Source organism: Mustela putorius, unplaced genomic scaffold (genome assembly GCF_011764305.1).
Source record: "Mustela putorius furo isolate JIRA1106 unplaced genomic scaffold, ASM1176430v1.1 tig00000275_pilon_pilon_pilon, whole genome shotgun sequence".
In the NCBI taxonomy this organism is placed as follows: Eukaryota; Metazoa; Chordata; class Mammalia; order Carnivora; family Mustelidae; genus Mustela; species Mustela putorius.
In genome coordinates this window covers 30,275,376-30,289,161 of record NW_025421341.1, presented here as the reverse complement: position 1 = coordinate 30,289,161, position 13,786 = coordinate 30,275,376, and the positions used below count along the sequence as shown (strand labels likewise).

The 13,786-nt window shown below is 37.4% G+C and overlaps 1 protein-coding gene across 1 annotated transcript; it reads left to right on the top strand.

The window, feature by feature from the left end:
• Nucleotides 1–868: 868 nt before the first annotated feature.
• LOC101688655 (thiamine transporter 2) lies at nucleotides 869–3,767 on the top strand. Its single transcript, XM_045078493.1, is given in 1 exon segment — nucleotides 869–3,767. A coding segment is annotated over 1 exon segment (906 nt). The 3' UTR covers nucleotides 1,775–3,767.
• The last annotated feature ends 10,019 nt before the right edge of the window (nucleotides 3,768–13,786 follow it).

Genomic DNA, 13,786 nt, shown 5'->3' with positions numbered 1-13,786 from the left:
TACATCAGGGATCTGAGAAGGATTTACGGGGTTCTATCCCATCCTTACCTCATCTCCCACCCACTATAGATTCAGCTTATAGAAGCTAAAGTAATTATGTCCTATTGATGGGCTCAGATGATTGGCCGATACCACCGACTCCTTCCTGGAAAACTGTGGCCAAAGCTGACTTAAACAAGAGAGATACTAACTGGTTTCTCATGGCTCCTCCAAAGCAGCCCAAGAGAGTAAGGCCAAGAATGCGGAAGAACAGAAGACAGACGAGCATTCCTTCTTCTGATATTTGATCTTGAACTGGTCATTTGTCCTATGTGTTCCTGATGACCCAGATGATCTCTTGAGGGTCTGCACATACTGCTGTGGATCAAAGGCAAATATGGTTAGGCGCTGCCAGTACCGAAACATTCTTTTTAACCTTATTGAAGAAGAGTCAACTATTTTAAAAGGAGAGGCAACAGCACGTGAGCAGTCCGACACTGCCCTCGGGAAAGCTGGTAAGCCTAACGTATGCATTATGGCCTCTTTCCCAGCCTCAGTGGTTTATGCAGATTTTCCATTTTTAATTGAATATTTAAATATTAAAATAATTAAATATAAAATATTATTATTTAAATTTAAATATTCCATTTTAAAATGTAAGAAGCAGGTAACTAAGAACAATAACTGCTCTTTCTTTACACTGGAGAGGGGAACCCACATGTTAGGAATATCCATGATTTGGGCCATTTGTTTTCCTTGAATTTCCATTTCCCACGACTTTCCACTATAACGTCGAATACTCATGTGAAGTATCAAATTGATGTGGGCCAAGCAATGTGTCCTAGGATGGATACATTGTCCTTTGGGTAATATATTATGTCAGAGAACTATGGTGTGTTTCACGTCCAGTGCTTTGGTCCTTATGCCCCTCCCCCATTTAATCTCACAGATCACAAATGAGATCTTCCCAATCTGGACATACTCTTACCTGGTGCTGCTGCTCCCCGTGTTCATCCTGACCGATTACGTCCGCTACAAGCCAGTCATCATCCTGCAAGGAGTCAGCTTCATCATCACCTGGCTGTTTCTTGTATTTGGCCAAGGATTAAGAGCCATGCAGGTGCTAGAGTTCTTCTATGGGATGGTCTCTGCCACCGAGGTGGCATACTATGCCTACATTTACAGCGTGGTCAGCCCCGAGCACTACCAGAAAGTGAGCGGCTACTGCAGGAGCATCACACTAGTGGCCTACACAGCAGCCTTGGTGCTGGCCCAGCTCCTCATGTCCCTGGCCAGCCTCTGGTGCTTTTGCCTCAACATCATATCTTTGGCCTCCGTCTCTATGGCCTTTCTTTTCTCACTTCTCCTACCAATGCCTAAGAAGAGCATGTTTTTTCACGCAAAACCCAGCACAGGGGCTTCTCCAAAACCAAGAGGAAGAGATGCTTTCTTAGAGGAACCTCAAAAGGGTCACAAACTAGTCTGCCAAGAAACATTCACCTTTTCAAGGAATCTGGATGATGGTTCGTTAAGCACTCCAAAGCCGGAAAACGTAACTTTGAGGGGTTTTGTGCAGTGGTTCCAAGATCTGAAGGAGTGCTACTCCTCAGAGCAACTTTTTTACTGGTCCCTGTGGTGAGCCTTCTCCACAGCAGGTTTCAATCAGGTTTTGAACTATGTTCAAATCCTGTGGGATTACAAGGCACCGTCCCAGAATTCTACAATCTATAATGGAGCAGTAGAAGCCCTTGCAACCTTTGGAGGTCAGCATACCAGACTTTATCTTTTCAGATAGTGTTCTTAGTGCAAGAAATATAGTCTTCCAAATCATCATCTTAGATTCATTGTACTGACTTCAATACTAAATACCAAATACTCTGGAAAAAAAAAAAAAGCTTTAACACAAACTTTAAAAATTTAAAAGAGGCATTGAATATAAGGGAAGATTGGCGAAGTTATCCATGGAAAATAAAGTTTTACCTACCCCCTAGAAACAGGGACTGCAAATTTCTGTCCCACTGACCAAACTTGGTTTGGCCGTAAAGAGTTGAATGGTTTAAGGTTAAGCTACCAAATCACTTTCCTCTCTAATTGCTCTCCAATTCTAATTGATAAACTGTGGTTTGCAAACTATTAACAGAGGTGAGCAAATGATGGCCCAAGACCCGTGAGAGCTAATAATTTTTACATTTTTAATGGGCTATAAGGGAAAAAATAATATATGCCAAGGTTTGTAAAAATAATAAATCAACCACATAAAAACAAAGAAGGCTATGTAGTCTGCAAGCCTAAAATATTTACTTTCTGACCCTTTATAGAATACAGATTTTGAAATCAATGTAGTGGATTTCTGACCAGCATTTTTAAATCAAAGAACAGAATAGAAAATTTAGAATAGAATAGAATACAGAGCACAGCAGCTTATAGGGATAAGGTCTGTTTTGTGAAAACTGTTTACATACAAATATATATGTACTGGTGGACATATAAAACATATTTCTTTTTTTCAGGCTATGGTCAAAGAGGTTTGAAAGCTACTGTTCTATGAGCTACTTTATCATTCAAAGGTTCCTTTTGAGACAACTTAAATAATTTATTTATATCTTTCCTTAACTCTACATGCAGAGATTTGCCAAAACTTGTTGCCTTCTGATTAAGATTATTTTCCCTACTCAGCTTCCCCCATTCCCTATTATATCCAGATTTTTTCTGGAATAATAGTGAATCAAAACGGGGTTCTTATAATCTTACATCCCATTTCTTCTCCACAGCTAGCTTATTGTATTACCTTGTATACTGTTCTCTCTGGTCTTTCCTACACAATATACTTTCATTCATTTGACATTAGTAAGAAGCAGTAAGAATTGTGTCTCTCCACAGTAGTTCTTAACAAATAGCAATCTTTGAGTGTGGAGAAAATGGCAGCGGGAGACAGAGAGTGCTAGGAAAGGAGAAAGACAGGCTGTGACCTGTTGGGAGAGGCGGGACCTCCAAGAGGCTATGTGTGTTCCTGAGTACATATTCCTTCTCCTGGAGCTGACTGGTTAAGTGTTTGCTTCAACCTTATTTACTTATTAATGGATTTCTGATACTGCTTTTTGTGCAGCAGGAAAGAGGCAGCGAGACTGAGTGACCCTGAGAAGATCCTGAGAGAATGAGGGTTTCCAGCTTCTGCTACAGGATTCCCCCTCAACCCCATCCTGGGCTTTCGACTTTCAAAAACTTCCCTCCTGGCTGAGAAGCTACCGTGGTTTGGGGGGTTCTTAGATTCTTGTCCACGGACTCTTCCTTTTTCCCCCGAACATATTTTGTGAAGTTTAAAATCCTTTTCCAAAGAGAATGAGGTGAAGAGGAGGGAAGGGGGTTGATACAGAGTTAATCCTCTAGAGTTTGAAGGGTAGAGCCCAGAGCTGTCTTTGAAGTAAGCCCAACAATGCACATGGTTTTTCCTGATATAACAAAGCTTTCACATCAAATAAGACTTTGAAGATATTATTTTTGAAGTTGGGGTGTTCCACACCCATATATTTATTGAAAATTTCAGGGTCCATTGTTGAGATAATATTCTTCTCACTTCCCTTTCTAAAAATTCCATTTTGACTCCTAGAAACCTGTTCTAGGATTTGTTTACCTTAAACCCTTTTCCTCTCTAAGGACTTGCTCCCTGGGAGAAGGGAGAAAATAATCTTCTTCTCTTTAGATAATGTACCCTTACTGAAGGCATGTGTAGGAAAGGTAAAATATGCATAAAATTCATTCTTTAAAAGCTCCCCAAACAGGGACACCTCGGTGGCTCAGGGGGTTAAATCCTCTGCCTTCGGCTCAGGTCATGAGTCCAGGGTGCTGGGATCGAGCCCCACATCGGACTCTCTGCTCAGCGGGGAGCCTGCTTCTCTTCCCCTCTCTCTCTCTGCCTGCCTCTCTGCCTACTTGTGATCTCTGTCAAATAAATAAATAAAATCTTTAAAAAAAAAAAAAAAGCTTCCCAAACACAATTCACAATTTTTCTTTAGTCTCTTTGTGATTGCGATGACCCTAATTAGTGTCAAATTTTTAGGCAGAACCAGGTAAGTAGACTGGTTTGTTGACCTAATGCCTCATGTAAATTAAACCATGTCTTTAAGAAAGAAAGCTAAGGGTAGCAAGAAACCTGACAACTGATTACTTCATTCACAGCACGATGTAGGAACATATTATACATATATCCATATAATACATATCATCACATGCATATGTCCCGGGGGTATGTCTTGTGACTACATGTAGGGCTTGGGTCAGAGTTTCTCATCCTCAGCAATGCTGACATTTTGGGCAGGGAAATTCTTTGTCCTGGGGGGCTGTCCTGTGCTTTGTAAGATGTTCCACAACATCATCGGTCCCAACCCACAAGATCCCCTTAACATACCACCAGCACCACCCCACACCCCTGACAAGTCATGACAACCAAAATTGTCTTCAAATATTGCCATCTCTCCCCTGAAGGACAAAAACACCTCTGTGAGAACCACTAGGTTACGATTAGTTTAAATTTGAGTTAAGGTCAGCATTTCTACAATTCTGTCACACACTATTAAAATGAAAAATTGATACATCTCATTTCTCCAGTTGGCTATATTATTTTCAAGAGCAAGGATCCAAAATTTACCACCATATTTTCTCACAGAGAAGCTCAAAAACATTTGATGAGTGAGTAGGTGAATGAATGAGTCAACAAAGAGGGGAATGATTAAACCAACAAATGGGGAAGTGTATAGAGAGAATTCTTAAAAAGAAGATAGGTATGTTTTAGGGATTCGAGGGAATTTTTAAATCGATGTTATAGAGAAGATAGAGAAAACAGGATAAGGACAGAGAGAGAATTCCTTCTTGCTAGAACATCTGTTATGCGGCACAGAGAAAGACATGGTAGCAAGGGCTGGCATTCAGTCTGAAGAACCTGGTGCCTCACTTGGTCACCAAGTGTTCACAACTGACTGTTCCTTCCACGGTGCTTTGTCTTGACTGAACTTGAGTCAGACTCCTCTCCTTATTACAGACCCCTTACATTCTGCTTGCCCCAATTCTGAGTAAACACCACAAAGGTGGACTGTGCCCCAGCCCCCATCATCTTCTGAAAATGGACCGCAGCAGGACACTTTCCTGTCAGTCTCCACTGATCATTTCCCCTTCCTTGTCCAGCTTCCTCTCCAAAGATCCCATTTATGGCTGCTTGCCCTACAGTGAAGGATTACACTATAAAAGAAAACCCTTTTTCTGTTTGATTTTAAGATGCTTGCAGATTTGGGCAATCAGAGTGTCCTTCATATTGCAATTCTTTCTTCTAAATAAAGCCTCCCCCTATCAAAGTCTGGATTTGTTTTTGTTTGACACCAGTTTTCTGAACCCAAGTTTTATCTTCTGCAAAGGGAAGAAGAAAGGGGAAAAAAGGCCTCTCTGGGGCGATTCCAGTCTGTGATTTATGGAGACCCAAATTCAGTTGGTCTATTTCAAACTTTAAGAGAAAAAGATATGCACACATCCCAGAGGTGGATCAAGTGATTGTCATTCAGTCAAAGGTCATGATTGGTCAACATTTTTTACCATAGCCTGGAAATGCTTCAGTGCCCATCCACTGTGAATTTTAACAAAACATCACCCTACTTTGTATATGTGGAATGACAAGTTGTAATATATATTGATTTCTTCCTTTTCAGAGGCTCTGGCAGCCTTCACAGCAGGCTGTGTGAAAGTCAACTGGGATCTCCTGGGAGAGATGGCCCTGGCAATGTTCTCAGCAGTGGATGCCGGTTCTCTACTTTTCATGCATTACACAAATAATATTTGGGTGTGTTATGCTGGTTTTGTGATATTCAAGTCAAGTTACATGCTTCTCATAACGATAGCGTAAGTATTTATCATTTCTTAATTTAATCTCAAGCAACAGAACAGGTTTCTTTATTTATTCTTCTAGTTCTTCTGAATAGCATTTTCAATGTTATATTTAATGCTTAATATAAGAGACAACAACTATATTTCTTTTTTAACAGACTTTCTCCTGGAACTTGATTAAGGTTATTAATCAGGCAAAAAAATTCAAAGTTCTCATAATTAGTAAACAGCAATATGCTCTGAGGTTTTGACTTTTTATGTTTTTTTCTATTGTATTTATTTAACAGAATAATTTTATTGATTTTTTTTCTTTTATAGTCCTCTTTTTTTTTAAATTTGGTAAAAACATGTAACATGAGATCTATTTTTCTTAGCAGACTTTTAAGTGCACAATGCAGGATTGCTATCTGTAGGTACAATAGTATACACCAGACTGCTAGAACTTATTTATGATGCATAACTGAAAAATAAGTATTTATATACATTAAGTAGCAACTTAATCTTCCTCTTCACAAAGCCCCTGGAAACTACCATTCTATTCTTTCTTTTTTTTTTTTTTTTTTTTTTCAGAGAGAGAGAGAGGGGAGAGAGCGAGCACAGGCAGACAGAATGGCAGGCAGAGGCAGAGGGAGAAGGAGGCTCCCCGCCAAGAAAGGAGCCTGATGTAGGACTCGATCCCAGGACGCTGGGATCATGACCTGAGCCGAAGGCAGCTGCTTAACCAACTGAGCCACCCAGGCATCCCCATTCTTTCTTCTATGAATTTGATTATTTTAGACATCACATATCAATGGAATCATGCAACATATGCCCTTCTATGACTGAAACATTTCATGTAGCGTAGTGTTCCCAAGATGCACCCATGTTGTCCCATATTGCAGGATTTCCTTTTGTTTTTAAGGCTAAATTATAGTCATTTGTATGTATATACCACATTTTCTTTATTCATTAATCCATCTACAGACATTTAGGTTGTTTCCACATCTTGGTTATTATGAATAGCAGTATAATGAATATGGGAGTGCTCTCATTTCTTCTAGGTCCTGATTTCAATTATTTTCAATAAATACTCAGAAGTGGGAATTTCTGGATTGTATGGTAGTTTATTTTTAATTTGTTGAGGGACCTCCATACTGTTTTCCATAATGGCTGTACCATTTTGTATTCCCACCAACAGTGTACCATAGTTCTAATTTCTCCAATTTGATTTTGTTTTATTTAGCAACAAATTGAGATGTGATTGTTTCTAATTTTGACTCAATTTAGTTTTCACTCCCTACCTGCTTGAATAATCATAGCACATCTGTTTCTTTTTGAAACAAATTATCAAGTAGTCTCAGAGCAGCTGTAGAACTGAAGCTGTTCTATAAAACTACGTATAAAAATAAGAAACGTTAAATCATACAGTAGTTTAAACATAGGGAATATTTGATCTTGATTAATTAGAATAGAAAGAAAATGAGCTAAGGAAGTGATGAATGGTGCCTAGAGAATACCTAAAAAAGGACGAGGTAGGTATTGCTCCTCATTTCCTGTGTGGCAGTATGTTTAATTTTAATTAGGAAGTTGATCAAAGACAAAGCAAACATCTAAAAATATTTTCCTTGACCTAACATCAACTGTATAATCTTGGACATGCTCTTTGGCCTTAAATTTTTCTTAGAGACCTATGGAACACAAAAAAACTATATTAATATATGCATTATGAAGTCCCAGAAGACGTGAACATAAAGGAGAAAAAAGGTGTTGTGATAATGGTGAGAAAGTTCCCAGATTTGATCAAAAGCATTAATCATATATTCAAAAAATGCATGAACATTCATTTAAAACATTAATTTGTACATTCAAGAGGCTCACCCATGAACTCCATGTAACTTACAATTGAGTTTATAGCTACCAGTTTGTTATTTGTTTACTATTTGTCCCACCTATTCATTTGCCTTTATTCCTCTTTCGAAGTTAATTGAGTTTTCTTTTTTAATTCCATTTTTCTTGTTTTTCTTGGCTAAGTCTTTTTGTTTTTAGAGGGATTAGATTTTAACTCGTTGGTTTTTGTTAAATTAATATTATACCACTTTGTGTGTAAGTTCTTTACAGCAACATAATTTCATTTACTCCCTGTGCCTTGTACTGTTTTAGAGATTTTACTTCAGTTTCTGTTATAAACCCTACAATACATTATTAGTATATTTACTTTAAACAGGAAAATAATTTTTTTAATTAGGACCAAAAGAAAATCTTTTATATTTACTCATAGATTTACAATTCCTAATTCTTCTCATTTCTTTGTGTAGATCCATGTTTCCATCTGCTATTGATTCCCCAAGCCTGAAAACTTATTTTATTTTTTTTAAAGATTTTATTTATTTATTTATTTATGTGAGAGAAAGAAAGAGAATGAGAGAGAGGGAGCATGAGAGGGGAGAGGTCAGAGGAAGAAACAGACTCCCCGCTGAGCAGGGAGCCTGATGCCTGACTCAATCCTGGGACTCCAGGATCATGACCTGAGCTGAAGGCAGTCACTTAACCAACCAAGCCACCCAGGCCCCCTGAAAACTTGTTTTAACATTTCTTTTAGTACTAGCCACCTGGTGACAATTTTGCTCAAATTTTATTTATTTGAAAATACATTTTATGTCATTTTAAAGTATATTTTTGCTAATTAGAATTGTAAGTTGATAGTGTTTTTTTTCCCCCCCCATTCAACATTTTAAGGATTTATTATTATTCCATTGTGTTCCAGCTTGCCTTATGGAGTTTGTTGTCATTCTCATTGTTGTTCTTCCTCTAAATGTGATGATAATTTTGCTTTTGGCTGTTTCTAAGATTTTCTATTTTTATTGGATTTTCAGCAACTTTACTATACTTACGTTTTCTTTATGGAATAGTATGGTTTTTGGCTTGCCCTGTTATTTTATTATTGTTATTTTAGTCTTTTCTGACCATCAACATCTTAACAAGGAGATCTCTACCTTCCCCCACTTTTATTTTAGAAATTATTTGAAAGGTTTCATTTTCTCTCAGCAGTCTAACTCTTGATTAGGAAAAGGAACTTAAGTCAAACTTAAATTAGTTTGATTTAATGCTCAATGGCTACATTTAGGAAGATGGAGACCTTGCAAATTAGTAAAAATATTTTTTTCAGAGTTATTTTTACTGTTGTTGACCACAGTTTTCACATAGTGAAAGAGTAAAAAGTATGTTATTCTTGAATATTTCAGAACAGATTGGTACACAGCCATCTGCATATTTATTGCATACTATGAAGCGAGTCAATTTGCTCTACTAAAGAAAGAAATAGGAAAATTTGAAAAAAAAATTGTAAGATTAACTGTCAGAATATGAGATGGTTTAGGAAAAAACAAACAACCCAAATGTTTTGGTGTTTTGAGAAATTCTCAGAATGATTTATTATAGACATGAGGAAGCAAGGGTTAAACTATAGGAATAGCAAGAATGCTAAGATTTTGAGAGGCCATGAAGATGGAACTCATATTTTCATTGTCAGGGTTTTCCCAGACAGTATGCTCAGAGCATTCTACATAAAGCTCAATGATCATCTTTCATCTAATTTGTCAGTTCAGTCAGATGACTGATAAGCTCATTGAAAAGGGGTATTATTTTAGATGTAATTAACTTTGGTTACATTAATTAAGTTATCTAATTACTGGGCAGGACTCAACAAATAGTATCTTAGTGTTAGGATACACACTCACATGGGGGTGGGAAAGAGAACTTGACCTCAAATATCCATGAAATTTGGTGCTAAATGAAATTATCACTCCCATGTCCAATTTCAGAATCCTAATAGAATATCATTTTCTCTGTAGGTGAATCCAGTCTCTGTAACCTCACTTACATCTTTTTACTTCTCTAACTTCTAAGAAAATTTTAAAATAAATTTAGCATGTGTAGGATAAGTGTATTTCTAATGCAAAGGATTAGAGTTCAGATTTGGAAGAAATTCTAAGGTGATTGACCATCCATGGTTTCAACCATCCTGTGATACAAGAAGTCCATATAAAAAAATCTGATTATTCTATAAAAGAAGATATTTACTTTATATTTCTGTTTCATGACAAAAGTGGTTAATTTAATTAATATTAGTCAAAGCTGTTATCTGGGTCCAGTTAAGTATTCCCTGTTGGAGTGAAAGTAGAATCGTGCTCATGCACTGGTATGCCCATGCTCATGCACTGGTATGCCCATGAAGTCCCTGCTCCATAATGAACATTTGGTGAGCATGTCTGGAAAACAACAACAACAATAACAATAAGCAAGGGGTACCTGGGTGACTCAGTCTGTTAGGCATCTGCTTTCAGCTCAGGTCATGATTCTGGGGTCCTGGAATCAAGTCCTATGTCAGGCTCCCTGCTCATCAGAGAGTCCACTTCTCTCTCCCTCTCCCTCTGTCCCTTTTCCTGCTCATGTTCAATCTCTCTCTCAAATAAATAAAATCTTAAAAAAAAAAAAAACTACAAACAAATACAATAATATAACATTAAAAAAACCTTTAACCTATTGAATTTTTTTATGGGCAAAAAGCAATGTTTTTCTTTGCTTTATAAATTGTTCTATGACTTTCCTTTAACAGATAGGGTAAATGGGTAAATTCAATCCCCTAATGCCATAATATATGGAACATAAATGATCAAATAAAATTTCAAAGTGGTTCTATCTTTAAATTACAGACTGTCTTACAGGCTTATCTGTATTTAGCGTTAATTGCCTAACAGAACATGAATACAATTCAGTTCCCAAGAATTTTTTAGCCCTGAGCAGTGTACTCAGCACAGTAGATTTATGCCTATGTAGAAATGACTCAGTAGGAGCTTTGAAAAAGATTTTAGATAGTATGATTCCTTGTCATTTCAGTTACCTGGGACAATAATTTTGGGGTTTAGTCTGAAAAAGCTTAGCATTCAATGTCACACTGAGCCTGATGTCATCATTATGCCTCTATCTGAATCTACCACATATAAAGGTCTTATCCAAAACAAAGTAATCACTGATACTTTGTTTAAGCATCTGTACAGATTAAATCAAGATTCCAACCTGGAATAATCTGTATACTAAAAGGGAATCTGCCATTTGATTTAATCTAGCTTTCAAGAGCATCTATCTAGTATAGCATTTTTTCTGCCAAAGGAAAATTTGTTAGCTGAGCAAAACACTCCTGAAATTTTAAGGCTCACCTGGACCACATGTTATATTCGCTTTGTGGGATCTAGGATAATTTATGGGTTTTGTTATGTTGGTAATGTTTTGCACTGAAATAATACATTTTCATTGAATCACATAATTTTAAAATGCTTATATTTGTTTTTTAATGTGAGGATTTGGGGAGAGGATGTGAAAATTGTTTAAAATCTTCCATTTGTTTTCATATTTTTAAATAAATTCAGGTTATAAATATTTTAGCTCAATTAGATGGAAGAATTTGAATGTATATATGTCAGTCTTTCCTGACCAAATTCAAAAACCCAGTCATTTATTTAAAATGAACTAACAGTCATACTGAACCAACTGTGAGAGCAAATAATTTGTGAGTTTTCCAGAGAAAAATTCATCAATTAGACTCTGAAACTGCTAATGTAGATAGTCAATGATCCAGAAGAGAATCCAAATAAGTAAAAACTCATCAAATAGACTTGTGATTTACTCATTGATATATCAAGGTTAAAGAGTGACTGTTAAACCATATCCATGTCCAATAATGTTCAGTGTTCCTTAGTTGCAGAACATTTGGAATATTTGGCTTAATTTTAGAGAAGGTTAATTAGCTTTAAATTCTTATACTATATCTCATCACATGGAATGTTAAAAATATAACACCTCACTATTCCATTTACCCTTCTTTCCTTTTTCTCTGCTAGAAGAACTTTTCAGCAAGAACTTCAACAGAAGCCTGGGCTGCCTGAGGGGAGAGAAATCTTGGAAACAACACAACTCCCTGCTCTGTCTACATATGTGGGCGCCTGGGTGGCACAGTGGGTTAAGCATCTGCCTTCGGCTCAGGTCATGATCCCAGGGTCCTGGGATGGAGCCCCACATCAAGCCCTGAAGAGGGCTCTCTAGTCAGTGAGGAGTCTGCTTCTCCTTCTTGCTCTGCCTCTTCCCACTGTCACTTGTGTGCTCTCTCTGCTTTCTCTCTCTCCCAAATGAATAAAAAAAAATTTTTTTAAACAAAATAAAAGCCCACATATGTGTCCTTTCAAAACTCTTTCCATTTGTACACTTTTAGATTTCAGGTTGCTGTTAATCTCAGTGTGGAACGCTATGCCCTGGTGTTCGGAATCAACACCTTCATTGCCCCGGTGATCCAGACTGTCATGACTGTAGCTGTGGTTGACAAGCAGGGACTGGGGCTTCCGGTCAGCATCCAGGTAAGGGCATGCCTCTGTGCCCTCACTGACACAGAGGTATACTTTAAAAACTATACACACACACATACATATGTTTATATTATTACACATAGTAATTGGACCTGCTGAGATATTTTTCATAAAATAAATTGACATATAAAAAATTTATTTATGGTTCTATTAATTTGGGCAAACACACAGCTGTGTAGCCACCACCACATGAAAATAAAGAACCGCCCCTTCAGCCAGACAATGCCCACCCCCCCCTTGCTGTCAGCTGCCTCTCTCCATGCTACCTCCCCAATCAATCGATGGGTTTTCAATCCCTATCGTTTTGTCATTTTAGGAAGTCATATAAATGGAATCATAGAGATATAGCCTTTTATTTCTGGCTTGTTTTCATTTAGCATGGTGTCTTCAGTGGAGTAATTTTATACCGAGAGGTATAAATACGATGTAGTTAAGATACATTCTATTTCTTAGGAAACTTTTTCATTAAACAGGTGACCTTTTCATTGAGCATGTGAAAGAATGAAAGCATTACCTAAAATAGACCCATAAAGTCATTCCAGTTTAAGAGGTTCTCATTACCCACAGCTAAATGTTTTTCTTGCCCTGGTTAAAATTCAATCTTATGAATGCTTAGTTCACAGATTTCATAAGCCTACTCAGTCTCATGGACAAAACGGTAAATCTTACATGTCTCTATGCAAATGTTTAGAATATTGAGTCATCTTCTTTAAAAACAAAAAGAGAAAAGAAATCATTTCAGGAAACACAATTGAATGAGTAATATTTAAGAAATCTATTTTAATCTCAAACTAGCTTAACAGAAGGAAAGATACCTTCATTGAATAAATATTAAAACTGAGATTACTATAGACTCGTGTCTTTTTGAGGACATAAAGAGATCAGTTGCTACTTTCTAAAATAAAATTTAAATTCCTATTTTATCATCCCGCTTTCCAGCTTTTTAGAAATCATTTGGTATGTGATGTGATCAAGAGAGCACAAGCCTGAAATCAACAAAGTATGGATATAAATCTTGATGTTTATGAGTGATTTCTTAAGAACTTTTAATTAATTCTATTATAAAACTAGAAAGAATAGTGTCATGATATCAGGCATCCATCACTCAAATTTATGGCCAATCTTATTTCATCTGTACCTGCCACACACTTCCTCTTTCTTCCCCTAGAGATACAATTTTTTTTTAAGATTTTTATTTATTTATTTGACAGAGAGAGATCACAAGTAGGCAGAGAGGCAGGCAGAGAGAGAGGAAGGGAAGCAGGCTCCCCCCTGAGCAGAGAGCCCGATGCGGGACTCAATCCCAGGACCCTGAGATCATGACCTGAGCCGAAGGCAGCGGCTTAACCCACGGAGCCACCCAGGCGCCTAGAGATACAATTTTTTTAAAGATTTTGTTTATTACCTGAGAGACCATGAGAGAGCACAGAGGGAGAGGGAAAAGCAGACTCCCCACTGGGCAAGGAGCCTGATATGGGATTCGATTCCAGGACCCTGGGACCATGACCTGAGCTGAAGGCAGACGCTTAACCAACAGAGCCACC